Genomic DNA, 16,541 nt, shown 5'->3' on the forward strand with positions numbered 1-16,541 from the left:
CAACGGATTAGGTGCTTTCAAAATGAAAAGAAAAGAAACTAGAAATACAAGCTGAGAAGTTTGAGATGAAGCAGACAGATTGGAAGGAGACTTTCAACAGACACCAGTACATTCAATCCTAGATCGGACGCCCTCTTCCATATTCTATTTACAGGCAATCCAACTTACAAAACAGTTCCATTCTTGAGTACATCCATAAGTTGACTTGGATGCAAGTCAGGGAGAAAGTGAGGACTGCAGATGCTGAAGGTCAGAGCTGAAAATGTGTTGCTAGAAAAGCGCAGCAGGCCAGGCAGCATCCAAGGAGCAAGTCAGATTACATTACTGTGTTGTAGAATGAGTGTTTGTAAGTATGAGTGAGCATTCACACATCAGATCGACAAAATTAATAACATAGGATCACACTCATAACTATGAGCGTTCCTAAGTCAGACACTCATCAGTCGAAGAAGACCTGTAATTGCATGGATACGGACTTTCCCAGATGAAGTTTGCCAACTTTATTCAAGATCTTGAAAACTTTAATCACCTCAAAGTTAGCTTTTTTCCAACAAACCAAACGCCTTGAACCTCAATTTTAAAATTGTGAGGTTACCTCAGGAGGCGGACAATGTCAGCTAACAAGCTCAAGGGTGACAAAGATATGGTACAAGTTCAGATTCACAGAGGAGCTTCCATTAAAGCTCATGTTTAACCAGGTTCAAAGGCAGGGGGCTGGCCAAGTGACTCGTCAAAGGTCGAGGTGTTGTTGACTACTGCGACCACTAGGACTCACAACAGCACACAAACCAACAGCCACTCTCAGACAACAACTCTCCAGGACGAAGGACCCGATACCCAGCATGAGCAAAACCAATGTAGTGTACAAAATCCCATGCAAGGTCTGCACAAAACACTACATAGGACAAACAGGAAGACAGCTACTGATCCGCATCCATGAACACCAACTAGCCATGAAACGACACGACCAGCTGTCCTTAGTAGCCACACACGCAGATGACAAGCAACATGATTTCGACTGGGACAACACTACTATTATAGGACAAGCCAAACAGAGAACAGCCTGGGAATTCCTAGAGGCATGGCACTCATCCACAGATTCTATCAACAAACATATCGACCTGGACCCAACATACCGGCCACTGCAGCGGACAGCAACTGACAACTGGAAGCGGCAGATTCAAACCACTATAAATGCCGGAGGAAAGATCACAGAAGCGCTTCACAGGAGGCTCCCAAACACTGAGGATGTCACCTAGACAGGGGATGAAACGTCTGCAACACAAATTCCCAGCTCGGCGAACAGAACCACAACAACGAGCACCCGAGCTACAAATCTTCTCCCAAACAAAGGTCGAGGTATCAAAGACCTGGATGAGCATTTGAGAAGCAGCCCGGCTGAAATGCGAATGGAGTCAGGCAATGTTATGATGCTGCGATCTGATCAACGGGGTGTTTGGATCAAATATCACACCGAGATTGCAAATGGACAGCCCCAGGTTGCTGTCGGTAAAAGAGGGTGCGTTTCTGGTTCAAAAATAGAGGTGGACACTAAAGATGATCCCAATGATCCCTTACCTGGCAAATTGCCAACCTGAACCTAACCTCAAAAAATCATAGATTGGGTTTTTTTTTAGAAAGCTCAAAGTTAAATGCAGTAGAGGCCCGATGAGATTGTAGGGTTCGGGTGCATAATTCTTTAAAATGTCACAAACAGATGCAGAAAATGGTCAAGGCAGCTAATGGAATGCTGGCCATCATATCTAAAAGGGCTGGAGTATTAGGATGCAGACATTATGCTGTAGTTACACAAAACCCTAGTTAGATCCCTCTTGGAGCACTGTGAGCAGATCTTGGCACCACAACTTAGGAAGGACGTTATGATCCAGGAGGGAGTTCAATGCAAGTTTAAAAGAATGATACCTGGACTTCGGGCTTTCAGTTACGAGGAGAGATTAAACAAATTGGACTTTCATTCTCTAGGATTTAAAAGGCTAAGGTGTGGTCTAACAAAGGTATTCAGGGTAGATAAAGACAAACATTTTCCACTGATTGAAGATTTTAGAATCAGGAGCACAGTCTAAAAATTTGGGGCAGAAGATTCAGGAGAGATATTAGAAAGCACTTCTCCAGACAAAGAGGTGTGGAGGTTTGGAACTCTCTTTCTGGTCATTCACTTGTTCAAATTAAAATTTGGATAGACACTTTTTCATGAAGCAAAGATATCAAGGGATATGGGACCTGGGCAGGCATATAGGACCAGGGCAAAAGGCATCAAGATTAGGCTAGTGCTGGAAAAGCACAGCAGACCAAGCAACATTCGAGGAGCAGGAAAATTGACATTTCGGGCAAAAGCCCTTCATCAGGAATGAGCCCGAATTTGTCCGAAACTTTGATCTTCCTGCTCCTCAGATCCTACCTGACCTGCTGTTTTTCCAGCACCACTCTAATCATGATTCTGACCTCCAGCATCTGCAGTCCTCACTTTCGCCTATATGGAGATAGGCCTCAGATCAGCCATGATCTCAAAGAATAGCAGAGTATGCTCAAGGGGCAGAATGGTCTACTCTTGTTCCTACCTGTTTCATCATTGGCATGGTCAATAACAAAAGAAACTAAATTTAGTAAACAAAGCTATTTTTGTGCAGTGTAAGATGGAAAGGTTTAAAAGCTAGGACTGCAGGATGTGGTGAGAGGCCTCGTGAAACCATTTCAACCATATAACACAAGCTCCTCGGGTATTGACATTGTCGGAATATCACAAAATCAGTACTTTCCTATCCCAAGCCACCAAACAGAAATCCCAGGCTCTCTGCTTTAAAGACCATGTTCACATAACCAAAGATAGCTTAGTCAATAACTCTGGAATTCTGTAACTTGGCATCAACATTTACTCACCCAATCACAATACAGGAAATGGCAGTGCCAATGAAAGCATAGGTTAGAATTGACCCCAAATTCCTGAAGAACTGTCTCTGTTAAATAAAAAGACACAAGATGACAGATAACATACTGCTTCAGAATGCATGCAAATAACATCATTCTCAACCAACATTAGGACATCCTGGCAGTTAATAAATACGTTCCAGAATTATACACCAGATAAACGATACATTCAGAGGCTGAGTTAGTAGCTACTGAAAACTATTTGTATCCCTCATCTAAAACAGGCATTCTAACCCTCATGTTCAAATCTCTCTGCCGCTCCCTGTGACAATGCTGTCATTTTAGAAAGATTATTTTGTCCTCCTCTCTCCTCCTCCCCCCCCCGCCGAGAGGTTATAAAGGCAGAGGTGACAACATGTCCAGTTTAAGAATAGAAGGGGAGTGGCCAGTTCTCCCATTTCAGGTTTTATCTGATTTGTTTGAGCTGTAGCAGTCACAGGATGTCAGAGTCCAAGGCAGTTGCAAGCTTCAGAAAAGAACCGACTTGCTTCTGAAATATCCCTCTTAGCCTGTAAGAATCTGGGTTTGAATCTATCTTTTCGCCAAGGGGTGTGTTCATGGGATGTTACTGGATTGGAACGGTTAATTAGTAATAGTTGCTGTGTCGGGTCGGTTACGTTTCCCGATAGTTGTTATTCTAAATTCAGAGTTTAGACGTGTGATGCTGGAGAATCACAGCAGGCCGGGCAGCACCCAAGGAGCAGGCTTATATGTCTGAAACAGCAACTCTCCTGCTCCTTGGATGCTGCCTGACCTGCTGTGCTTTTCCAGCATGTTACAAAGCTGTTTCTTTAACAAGGTTACGTTGTCCTTGTTTTTTTTTCCCAAGAGAGGTCGTAAAAGACACAGATTCTGAAAAATCTGGGGTGAAGGGCTTCCGGGCCAGTTTGATTCAAGTTAACAAATACTCCCTCAGGCAGAAGGCTTTCAAGTAAAAAAAAAACACTTGTACAATGAAAGGGGAGTGGCCAGTTCTCGCAGCTCAGCTTTTCTCCGGTTTGGTTTGGTCTGGCCATTCACTGAAAGCAGTCGGACAGCTGTAAAAACTGCTGGACCCAATGAAGTAGATCCATGCTGACCCTCCCTCTCTCTGACATCTCTGCTATAAGACGGCGTGTTTGATTTTAACTTTTGTGCCAAGGGGTGTTTATGGGGATTGTTGCATGTATTCAGAACAGCATCATTAAATGGGGATAAATCGGTTGGGTTTTTGGAAAGATTAAAGTTATTCTGTATTTTTCTCCCTTTTTGTTTGAGCTTCATTTGGTAATCTTGTAAATAAATTCTGTTCTGTTTCAAACTAAGTGGCTTGACCAACTACATCGGTCCTGGAACACCCACTTTACACCTGCTTAAAATAACTGGCAAAAGTTAGTGTCTCAGCCACTTTCTTGAAATGTTTTGAGGGGCTCTGGTCTGGTCCATAACAAGTGTTACACTTTGTGACTCTGACTTTCCAGCATCTGCAGTCTTCACTTTCCTCTCATTCTTAAATTTTGTTTTCTTCTGTTCGTGTTTCAACTGAAGTTTTTAAATAAATTGTTTTGCTGAAAGCAGAGCGATTTGACTGGCTGGAGTGTCCACTTCACATCGGCATTCAGAATATAAAAAAAGCTAGGGTCTAGGCTACCACCTGAACATATTTTGTGGGGGTTTGGACTGGTCCATAGCACTCCCATAATCTCAAGTCTCTCAACCTGCGAAGATTTTGCAATCCATTAATTCCAGATATGTAAACACCCCCAATTTTAATTGCTCCACTCTTTATGACCAGGGTCTTTCAGAGGGATTTGTCCCTTCGGCATCGAGAGGGAAAGATGTGTCCAGTGGTGACATAAAGTAGCAGATCTGGCTGAAGATGATCCATCGAATGTGGATACTGATGCTTATGAAGGCAGAGACAAAGTAACCTTTAGTTCTTCAGAATAAATGGATTGAAGGACATGGGAGACAGTCAGAACAGGGAATTGACGTCAATGATCTAAGATGGAGCAGGATTGAAAGGCCTGGTCCTAGTTTTTATGGAGACAATCAGAACTGAAATATTCGACTTGCCAATGTTTTCAGCACAGTACAGGCCCTTCAGCCCTCGATGTTGCGCCGACCCTCTAACCTACTCTAAGATCAACCTAACCTGCAGACCTTCATTGTACTATCATCCATGTGCCTATCCAAGAGTTGCTTAAATATCCTTTACGTACCTGACTCTACTACCACTGCAGCAGTGCATTCCACTCACCATGTAAAGAATCTACCTCTGACATCTCACCTAAACCTTCCTCCAATCACCTTAAAATTATGCCCCCTCATGACAGACATTTCTGCGCTAGGAAAAGGTCTCTGTCCGTCCACTCTATCTATGCCTCTCAACATCTCGTACACCTCGATCAAGTTGCCTCTCACCCTTCTTTGCTCCAATGAGAAAAGCCCAGTTTGTTCAATCTTTCTTCAGAAGACATGCCACCTAGTCCAGGCAGCATCCTGGTACACCTCCTCTGCAGCTCTCTGAAGCTTCCGCAGTTTTCCTATACTGAGGTGACCAGAACCTAACACAAAATTCCAAGTGTTGTCTAACCAGGGCTTTACAGAGCTGCAGTATAACCTTGTGGCCCTTAAACTCAATCCCCCAGTTAATGAAGCTGATACCCCATACATGTTCTTAACAACTCTATCAATCTGGGTGGCAACTTTGAGGGATCTATGGACAGGGGCTCCGAAAACAAATGTAGCTAGACAGCAGAAAGCCATCATCTCCCACTTTCTAAGTTACTAAATTCCCTCATTCCCTTCATTAAATCATATCCTTCATCAGCATTCAGGTGCTTCAGGACAAAGAGGTGGAACTACATTCGGATTTAGACTCCCTACAGTGCGGAAACAGGCTGTTCGGCCCAAATCCACACCGACCCTCCGAAGAATAACTCCCCCCACTCTGATTAATGCACCTAACAACTATGGACAATTTAGCATGGCCAATTCACCTGACCTGCACATGTTTGGAGTGTGGGAGGAAACCGAAGCACCCGGAGGAAACCCATGCAGACACAGGGAGAATGTGCAAACTCCACACAGACAGTCACCTGAGGCTGGAATCGAACCTGGGACCCTGGTGCTGTGAGGCAGCAGTACTAACCACTGAGCCACCATGCCACGTAATGCTGTTCAAATTCCGACTATCTGCTTAATGAATGCCGCAGAAACAAGCCAGAGATAGAAAGCAACAATGTGGGTGGGGGAGTGGTACGGTGGCAATGTCACCGGCCTAGTAACCCAGAGGCCCAGATGAACCCTCTGGGGCAAATGGGTTCAAATCCTACCTAGGTCACTGGCAGAGTTTAAAGGTAACTAATAAAATGTGGAGTGAAATGCTAGTCTTTGTAATGGTGACTATGAACTATCATTAAAATTTTTAAAAATGCATGAGATTCACTAATGAACTACAGTCATAGAAGAAGGCCCTTTGGCCCATCGAGTCAAAAACAACCACCGAAATACTCAAATTCCATTTTCCAGCATGTGGCCTATATCCTTGTCTTGGCATTGCAAGTGTGCATTTAAAAACTTGTGAAATATTACGTGGGTTTCTGCCTCTAACATACTTAAAGATACTCAGTTCCAGATTCCCACCACCCTCGGTGATGAATAAAAGCTTGCTCTTATTCGGCCTATCACTCCTGCATTTTACACTAATCTGTGCCATTGATATCCTAGCAATTGTCATTAAATGTTCCTCACTGGTTGAAGGTTCTAGAATCGGGAGGATAGTCTAAACATTAGGGCCCGAACATTGAGGAGAGATATGAGAAAGCATTTCTACCCACAAACAGTAGTGGAAGCTTGGAACTCTCTGTTCCATTTCTCTTCATAACTGGAACTCTGGATTGAAGTGTGTGTTGCTGGAAAAGCACAGCCGATCAGGCAGCATCTGAGGAGCAGGAGAGTCGACGTTTCAGGCATAAGCTCTTCAGTAAGGAATGCCTGATGAACATTCCTGATGAAGAGCTTATGCTCGAAACGTTGACTCTCCTGCTCCTCGGATGCTGCCTGATCGGCTGTGCTTTTCCAGTATCGCACTGTTTGACACTGCTAACGAGAGAGTTTGGACAAACCATTTAATAATGTAGGCCTGTCCTCACCAGATACACACGGGTTACAGCATTATTCAGGCACAGGGACTCCAGCAACCGACATTCCTGTCCTGGACCAGGAGGAAGGAGCCCAGTCAGAGACTCAGGCCCAGCTAGTTCAACACCAATTGTAATCAAGATTCCAACTTTCCTCAATGTGTACATTGAGAGTCATTTCCGACTGAGGAAACGGGCAGACCTAAACAGCAGTATTGAAGCAAGGTTTATAAACACACATTGATGCAAAAGGACACCGACTGAAAACGTAAACTTTTAATTGCCATGGTGGAGGAGCCAGTGTTGGACTGGGGTGGACAAAGTTAAAAGTCACACGACACCAGCTTATAGTCCAACAGGTTTGTTTCAAAGTACAAGCTTTCTGAGCACTGCTCCTGAGTCAGGTAGCTAGTGGGAGAGGATCACAGGACACAGATAGCAGTCACAGTAAAAATCACTTTAGAAAAATGTTGAAGTGTCCTTAGAGTGTAAAGTTCTCACCTTTTTCAGGCTGTATCCAGCGTAGAATATTATCGGAGGTAAGAGGACATTAAAGAAAATTTCCGAATCAAACGTGACCTGGAAATAAAAGATTACATCAAAATATGTCACTGTGACTTTCCAAATGGCTGCATTGAAACTTCACATTTTCATGTTACACATAACGCAGGAAATCGAAATTTGAATGGTAATTGTGTTATTTATCCTCAAGTAGTTTCTACATGCTTCAGTGTGCTGTTCTGTGTAGCATTGGCACCTGCCAGGAGTCAGACTCCATCAGGTTTTGTCGCAACAGTAATCTAGCGGCAATGGAAGATTATGATCAGTGTAAAATCTAAAACCAGCCAGATTACCATCAGATATGTAATAAATTACATTCTAAAATAGTTTTTGTTGCCAGGTATATTTATAACTGAGAATCAAAACCCCTGGTATTTACTGTTAATATTTCGTGATTTAAAATTCATGTAGTTTAAACATAATAAAGAAACTTTTTTGAAAAAGGGTGGCATAATAGTTCGATGCCCACCTTGGGCAACTGTGTGAAGTTTGCACATTCTCACCATTTCTATGCAGGGATCCTCCAGGTGCTCCAGTTTCCTGTCACAATCCAAAGATCTGCAGTAAGGGTGGATTGGCCATGCTCATGCTAAATTGCTCATAATGTCCAGTGATTTGCAAGCTAGGTGGGTTAGCTGTGGGAAACACAGGGTTACAGGTCGCTCTTCAGATGGTCAGTGCAGACTTCAAGGGCTAATGGTCTTTTTTTGTCCCCATTCATCCAAAGGATGAGGGTTTCATGGTCATCATTATACCCTTAATTCCAGATTTTTATTGAATTTGAACTCTACCATCGATCATGACAGGATTCAAACCCAGGTCCCCAGAACATAGAATCCCAACAGGATCACACGTCCCCTCGTTGTGGAAAAAAAGCCATTCAGCACATTGAGTCAGCACCAACCCTCTGAAGAACTCCCCCCTATATCCTGTAACCCTACATTTCCCATGGCTAACCCACCAGACCTGCATATCCCCAGACACTATGAGCAATTTAGCATAGCAACAACCAAAGAATATGGGAGTTTGCACATTCTCCCTGTGTCTGTGTGGGGTTTCCTCTGGGTGCTCTGGTTTCCTCTCACAATCCAAAGATGTGCAGGTTGGGGGGCTGGCCATACTAAACTGCCCATAGTGTTTTGGAATGTGTAGGTTAACTACACAGCCATGAGAAATACAGGGTTACAGTGATAGGATGGGTCCAGACAGGATGCTCTTTGGATGGGTGTTAACAACTTTACGGGCCGAATGGCCCACTTCCACATTGCGGGGGTTCCACAATTCTATCACCAACACAGCATTATACGGAGACCCGAGAACAAGAATTGACCATCTTGTATTTCTGTTGGATATTGTCTATTGAATGAAAGTGTAAACTTTGCATGCTTGAGTTCAGGGTTGGCTGATTTTTAGGATGAGCACATACCACCTGGGATGAAAGATAGAGAGCAGTGCACAGAGAGAATGTGCGTGTGTGTGGATAGATAACAGTTGCTTTGTCAAATCAGCTCTGCAAAGTAATTGGCTGTGGCCACTTGGCCAAGAATACTCCTCAAGGCATATCAGTGATTGTTGCTTGAATGAGAACAGTTGTTTGAGCTCCACATTGAATTGAAAGGAGTGGTTAGAAAATAATCTGCAGCCCTCAGCTGGAACTGATCCATTTCCTGCACTTCAGCTCTCACTCCTCGCTTCCCTCCTACGACAGTAACAGGGTTTCGCTTGCCCTTACTTACCATCTCACTAGCTCTAGCCCCACCTATCATTTACACTCCTTGCCTTCTGCATTTAAACCAACAGTTTCCTAGTTACCATCAGTTCTTACAGTGATCAGATTAGATTAGATTACTGACAGTGTGGAAACAGGCCCTTCGGCCCAACAAGTTCACACCGACCCGCCGAAGCGCAACCCACCCATACCCCTACATACACCCCTTACCTAACACTACGGGCAATTTAGCGTGGCCAATTCACCTGACCCGCACATCTTTGGACTGTGGGAGGAAACTGGAGCACCCGGAGGAAACCCACGCAGACACGGGGAGAATGTGCAAACTCCACACAGTCAGTCGCCTGAGTCGGGAATTGAACCCGGGTCTCAAGCGCTGTGAGGCAGCAGTGCTAACCACTGTGCCACCGTGCCGCCCAGTAGGCAGCACTTCTGAGGAAGGGTCACTCGATCCAAATCGTTAACTCTGATTTCTCTACATCGAAGCTGCCAAACCTGTGAGGCTTTTCCAGCAACTGCTGTTTTTGTTTGATTTACAGCCTCTGCAGTTCTTTCCATTTTTAAATTTCATCTTCTTCTTATTGTATCTCATCATGGCACTGAATGTGGCGATCAGGCACTTTTGTCTGTATCCTCAAGATATACGTGGCAATGATTAAACCAGCATCATCATTTTGCTCCGATGTCTCGTGGTGTTTGAGGCAGCAAGACGACATGAAGGTCTGCTCATCTCAATGCGCACACATTGATCTACACAAGCTCTGCTGCATTTTCACTCAGCAACTGTTGCTCTTCTACAGGCCATCACGTCTCAGGGAGGCAGTGCAGTACATAGGGCTGCAGCCTCACTCCACCAGCACCTGCAGCACAGAGGGAGGCGGCTCCCACTCCAGGGAGATATTGGCCAGCACTACCCTCTGGCACAGGGACTCCCACCGCAGTGCCGTGATGGCATCAGGCTGCAGCTGGGAGAAACAATGCCCGCAAGGAATTCCATGGGGAGGGCTGTTGGAGAACTGGCACCTGACCATAACCAACTGAACAAGTTCCAGTGACCAGGCAGCTGTCAGGTTTTCAACAAAACAATCAAGTTTCTTCATAAAAAAATGAAGAATTTATCAACAATAAAAAAACTTATTCATTTAAAATGGAATGATTGATAAATATACAGTTGGTCCATGGAAAAATGAATCTGGAATAAAGTCTCTAATGACAACCATGATTGTTGAAAAACCCCATCTGGTTCACTGATGCCCTTTAGGGAAGGAAACTGCCATCCTTACCTGGTCTGGCCTATGTGTGACTCCAGACCCACAGCAACGGGGTTGATTCGTAACAACCCTTTGGGTAATTAGGGATGGGCAATAAATAGGGGAAGGTGATGGGCCTAGTCATATCATCATTGGACTGTTAATCTAGAGACCCAGGTACTGCCCTGGATTCAATCCTGCCAATGCAGATGGTGGAAGTTGAATTCAATAAATATCTGCAATGAAGACTCTAATGATAACCATGGTTAGTTCTGAGAATGTTGTGTTTTGGAAAAGGACAGAACAGGATTCTGGAACAGTGACCTGAATATATCATTGCTTTTAAAAAAAAAGCCTGCAATGTTAATGGATAAAACGTTCATATTTTCAAGTTTATGGTGGGCCAACTGAACAGAACAAAATCATAAAAGCCCAGAGCAGGAGGTCATTCAGCCTGCGAGAGCTGCTTCACCACCGATACAATCATGGCTCATCTCAGCTTGGCATCAAGGCACTTTCCTGCCCGCTGCCCATAACCCTTCAACCCATTACTGTTTAAAAATCTGTCTCTCTCCTCCTTGAGTGTCCCAGTATCCACTGCACTCTGGGGGAGTGAACTCCACAGATTCACCATCCTTTGCGAGAAACAATTGCTCCTCATCTGGGTTTAAAACCTGTCACCCCCTTTGTCTGAAAACTAAGGCTGCTTATTCTGAAGGAGGTCAGGATGTGGTGGGACCGGTGTTGGACTGGAGTGGACAAAGTTAAAACTCAAAAATAGTCCAACAGATTTATTTGGAAGCACTACTTCTTCATCAGGTGGTTGTGGAGGAAGGATGCTTCCCACAAAGCAGCATCATTTTTGCTTTATTCTGACATCTATTCAGAGGAAATAAGAATTTAGTTCTAAAGGTTCCCTATAATGTGTTTTGGGCACAGTAAACTGCAGGTAACTGAAACCGCTGAAAATGATTCTGCAGGTACGGCAGTCAGCCTGTATTCGGTCTCTTTGCAGCTTCATGTATCTATTTTGCGTGTGTATGCTGTCCTTCCTAAAATAAACTCATGTTCTGTTGTTAAAGAACATTTGCAGCCTTTTATAAATCTAACAGTGACTGGCATCATGTTAATGACTAAAGATAATTTAAATATATGATCTATCAAGGCAAGTTTTCTTCTGAGATCAACGTATCCTGTATGATCATCATCTGGGATCATAACAATATGCAAGGGGAGGCAATAACTTCATGGCATTGTCGCTGGACTGTTAATCCAGAGACCCAGGGACTGTGCTGGTCTCGAACACTGCCATGGCAGAATTGTTGCAATCTGAATTCAATCAAAATCTGATGATAATCCTGAAACCACTGCTGATGGTTGGGAAAACCCATCGTGTCCACCAATGTCCTTTCAGGAAGTAAACCTGCTGTCCTTAACAGGACCAGCAGACATGTGATTCCAGACCCACAGGAATAGACCTCTGGATATTAAATATTGGTCCCTACAGCAAAGCGGAGAAAGCGAGATCTGCAGATGCTGGAGATCAGAGCTGAAAACGTGTTGCTGGAAAAGCGCAGCAGGTCAGGCAGCATCCAAAGAACAGGAAATTCGACGTTTCGGGCATAAGCCTGAAGGGCTTATGCCAGAAACGTCAAATTTCCTGTTCCTTGGATGCTGCCTGACCTGCTGCGCTTTTCCAGCAACACATTTTCAGCTCTACAGCAAAGCCCATTTCCTGTGATTTTTGTTTCAAATTCAGTTCCTTGACCCTGACCTTCCATTCTAAACCATGGCTAAATCACCTCCATTAAAACCATATTCCCACACACTCTCCATATCCCTGGGCAACATGAGTAATTAGCAATCTATCGATCTTCATCTCAAAATTTACTGAATACCTATATTTCTACCAGCCCCTGGGCAGAGAAGGCTAATACTTCACCATCCTCTGCCACCACAGTCTGTAAGAGTTTGCCTGAGATTATTCTGCCTTGCTCAACAGTCAATCATTGTTGCTTTTAGAGTCAGAGAGTCAGCTGTGCAGCATGGAAACAGACCCTTTGGACCACCCCGTCCATGCCGACCAGATATCCCAACCCAATCTAGTCCCACTCTCCAGCACCCAGCCCATATCCCTCCAAACCCTTCCTATTCACATACCCATTCAGATGCCTTTTAAATTATGCAATTGTACCAGCCTCCACCACTTCCTCTGGCAGCTCATTCCATACACGTACCACCCTGTGTGAAAAAGTTGCCCCTTCGGTTCCTTTTATATTTTTCCCCTCTCACCTAAACCTATGCCCACTAGTTCTGGGCTTCCCCACCCCAGGGAAAAGACATCTAGTTTTTAGACTCCTGTCCCACTGGCATTGCCATGTGCACCATGCATTGTGCCTGCACCCACAAAATGCCATCTTTTGAGAAAGTATTCATAACACAAAGTGCTTTGTCTCGAACTTATGGCCCCAGAAGTAGAACACATTGGTTGTTAACACAGTGTTCTGTCAAAACAAACAAACAGAAACCTAAATCATGGGGCACAGAGTGTGCCCGGTTTAACACACAATGCAGGTAGAGCCGAGAATAATCCAAAGATCCTAAACATTGAAACACAGTATGTCTCTGCATTCCAGTCTGTCCAAAACTCGAGAGCCCTATAGCATGACAAGCATTTTCCGATTGTATGAATTACAATGCTATGACAGTGCAGTGTGAAGTTTTGACTTAAGAAGGTCCCTTCACACACAGCCAGAGACAGACAGAAGCAGGATTTTTCTCTGCACTGAACAAGCTTCAGACACACACTGCCCTCTTCAGTGGTGAAATAGTCAGAAAAAACTTCCATTTACAGGAACAGACACGGTGTAAAGTATCAGTGTGTCCAATCTCCAAATCTATCTGTGAATTGATCAGTTTCTAGGGGATACTATTGGTCATTAGCAGACTACCCAACCACATGCCCCATGTCCTATTTTCTAACAATAACCCACTTCCTCCAACCTTTCTGTAAAAGTTTTTATTTGTTTGAAGTATTTTTATGTGCACTTAACCATGTTTGGAAAGTTGTAATCACTATCGTAGTTTTCAGAAAGCTGAAAACTGGGTAGGGCAGGGCACTTTGACTCCAATCAAGAATGCTAAGTTGCAATGTTTTGTTGGGAATAGAGTATGTACGACAGTTTTATTGCACAACACATCCATTTCCTTTTGATTGTTAAGAATTTTTGAGCTGTGAATTAGCCCGTCTCCTCTCCTGTTCATATCCTGATGGCCCATTTATTTTGGAAGAGCTCGGATATTGCAGGAATTGGAGGGTTTGAGCAATAGGGAGAGGCTAAATAGGCTGGGGACGTTTTCCCTGGAGCATCGGAGGCTAAGGGGTGAGTTAGAAGTTTATAACATCATGAGGATCATAGATAGAGTGAATAGAAGAGGTTTTTTCCTTGGAGTGGGGAAGCCCAAAACTAGAGGGCATCGGTTTAGGGCGAGAGGGGAAAGATTTAAAAAGGGACCTGAGGGGCAACTTTTTCACACAGAGGGTGGTACGTGTATGGAATGAGCTGCCAGAGGATGTGGTGGAGACTGGTACAATTACAACATTTAAAAGGCATCTGGATGGGTATATGAATAGGAAGGGTTTGGAAGGATATGGGCCAAGTGCTGGCAAACGGGAAAAGATTAATGTAGGATATTTGGTCAGCCTGGACAAGTTGGACCAAAGGGTCTGTTGCCGTGCTGTACAGCTCGATGACTTGGACCTCAAGTTTCCGTGTGCCGATTTCCAATCCACAACCCCTTCACCACATCTTTTCAAACTCGTTAGCAATTTCAGTCCTCAAGTTATTCACGCAATCCTTACGCTGTTCGAATTCGCTTTAACTGAAAATGTACCTGCTCCTCAACTGCTCAGGCTCACAGGTCAATTCAGAAGGCTTTTTAAAAAAATAATCTTCTTGCTTTCTGTCATTGTTGCATGTAAACCACATCTTAGCGGAATGGGATTCCTTAACCAGCATCACTATTTCTGCTACGACCAACTTATTCGTATAAAGCAACACTTTTAAACTGTGGGAGTTAACAGCAGATCTATGCGTTCTGTTCCAAATCTTCTGCACCTATTCTTGATTCTTCAATTGAAGATAACTTGATGCTCTTGTCAAATTAATAACCCATCATTCCAGCTGATTGGATGGGAATTGTCTCAATTTGGGTTAAAAATGCAGTAGCTTACAGCCTTACCATTTTTCTAATGACCCTTCACACAAGGAAGGCATCATTAGATTAAGAGAGTTACAGCTGCGTGACACTCACAGTAAGCCCGTACAATTCCACAGTTACTATAAAGTGCAAGCTGCTGTGAGCATCCTGCAGATTGAGTGATAAATTACTGAAGCGCTGGTCTTGTACTCAACACTGATGTGTACATTGAATAAACTGAGGCTTTATCTCTCCCAATCGCTAACCCCTCAATCCTCACTGAAGGACGTGGACTTCCTCCAGCCTCGTGCCTTCCCTCCTTCCTTCATCCAACTGTTGGCACCTTCAGTCATTTCGCCTTAAGCTATGAATTCCCTCTTTAAATCTCTCCACTTCTCTCATCATCAAAACGCTCCTTAAATTGCTTTTGCCAGCCTGGCCAAATGTTACTTGAATGATTGAAAATAAATTTCAATAAACCTTTGCATTTGTGACAATGCTGTCACTTCAAAAAATGAACTTCATCCTTGTTTTGTTTTAAAAATAGGGGCTGTAAAGGCAGGGGTGCTGAAGAGGCCTTTGGGTTGTCTTTTAAACACAGTTTAACAATGGCAGGGGAGTGGCCAGTTCTCCTGGGTCAGGCTTTCCAGTTTGTTTCAGATGTAGCAGTTACCAGATGAGAGAGTCCGGGGGAGTTGTGACCTTCAGTAAAGGATTCCTCTGACATTCTCTGGGATCTGTCTCTGGATGTTGTTCCCTCTTGCCTGTAAGAATCTGGGTTTAAATTTACCTTTTTGCCAAGGGGTACGTTATGAGATTTTACTGTATTATAGAGTTATAGAGATGTATAACATGGAAACAGACCCTTTGGTCCAACCCGTCCACGCCGACCAGATATCCCAACATAATCTACTCCTAGCTGTCAGCACCCGGCCCATATCCCTCCAACCCCTTCCTATTCATATACCCATCCAAATCCCTCTTAAATGTTGCAATTGTACCAGCCTCCACCACATCCTCTGGCAACTCGTTCCATACACGTACCACCCTCTGTGGAAAAAGTTGCCCCTTAGGTCTCTTTTATATCTTTCCCCCTCTCACCCTATTGGAACAGTTAATTAGTTATAGCTTGTATTGGGTCGGTTAAGATTTCCGATAGTTAAGATTCTAAATTCCACTTCTGTTCATTTTTAACTTTGGTGTTTACATAGATTGTTTTGCTTAAAGCCGAGTGGTTTGACCAGCTGCATCACACCTGGAACACCCACTTCACATCTGCCTTTAAAATAAGAAAAAGTTAGAGTTTAGGCTACCACCTTAAAATATTTTGAGTGGGGTCTGGCCTGGTTCATAACAGACTGTTACTGATTTTTGTCCAGTTATATTCCTTTCAAGTGCCTTTCAATGTTTCATTATTTTCCAGTTGCAAGAGAAATGCATATTGTTGTCAATGGTGCAGCCAAAAGGGAGAACACCACAGGGGTCCTTAGTAATGTAACGTTTACAATAATATACACCATGTGGAAGGGCCAGTGTTGGAGTGGGACTGGGTTGGACAAGTTAAAAATCACAACATCAGGTTTGGTCCAACAGGTTTATTTGGAAACACTAGCTTTCGGAGCACTGCTCCTTCATCAGATAGCTAGAGGAGGAACACCGCTCTGAAAGCCAGTACTCTCAAATAAACCTGTTGGACAAAAACCTGGCACTGAGAGATTTTTAACATGTACA

General features: G+C 43.8%; 1 protein-coding gene across 1 annotated transcript in view; it reads right to left on the reverse strand.

Moving 5' to 3' along the window:
* The window catches only part of LOC132821767 (sodium/hydrogen exchanger 9-like), a 488,707-nt gene that overhangs the window by 416,975 nt on the left and 55,191 nt on the right, over window positions 1–16,541 (reverse strand). The window contains exons 3-4 of the mRNA XM_060834524.1: window positions 7,572–7,649; window positions 2,899–2,975 (exon numbers count right to left, since the gene is read on the reverse strand). Coding sequence (XP_060690507.1) covers window positions 2,899–2,975; window positions 7,572–7,649 — 155 coding nt within the window. The remainder of the gene's footprint in view (window positions 1–2,898; window positions 2,976–7,571; window positions 7,650–16,541) is intronic.

The sequence above is a fragment of the Hemiscyllium ocellatum genome, chromosome 13 (genome assembly GCF_020745735.1).
Source record: "Hemiscyllium ocellatum isolate sHemOce1 chromosome 13, sHemOce1.pat.X.cur, whole genome shotgun sequence".
In the NCBI taxonomy this organism is placed as follows: Eukaryota; Metazoa; Chordata; class Chondrichthyes; order Orectolobiformes; family Hemiscylliidae; genus Hemiscyllium; species Hemiscyllium ocellatum.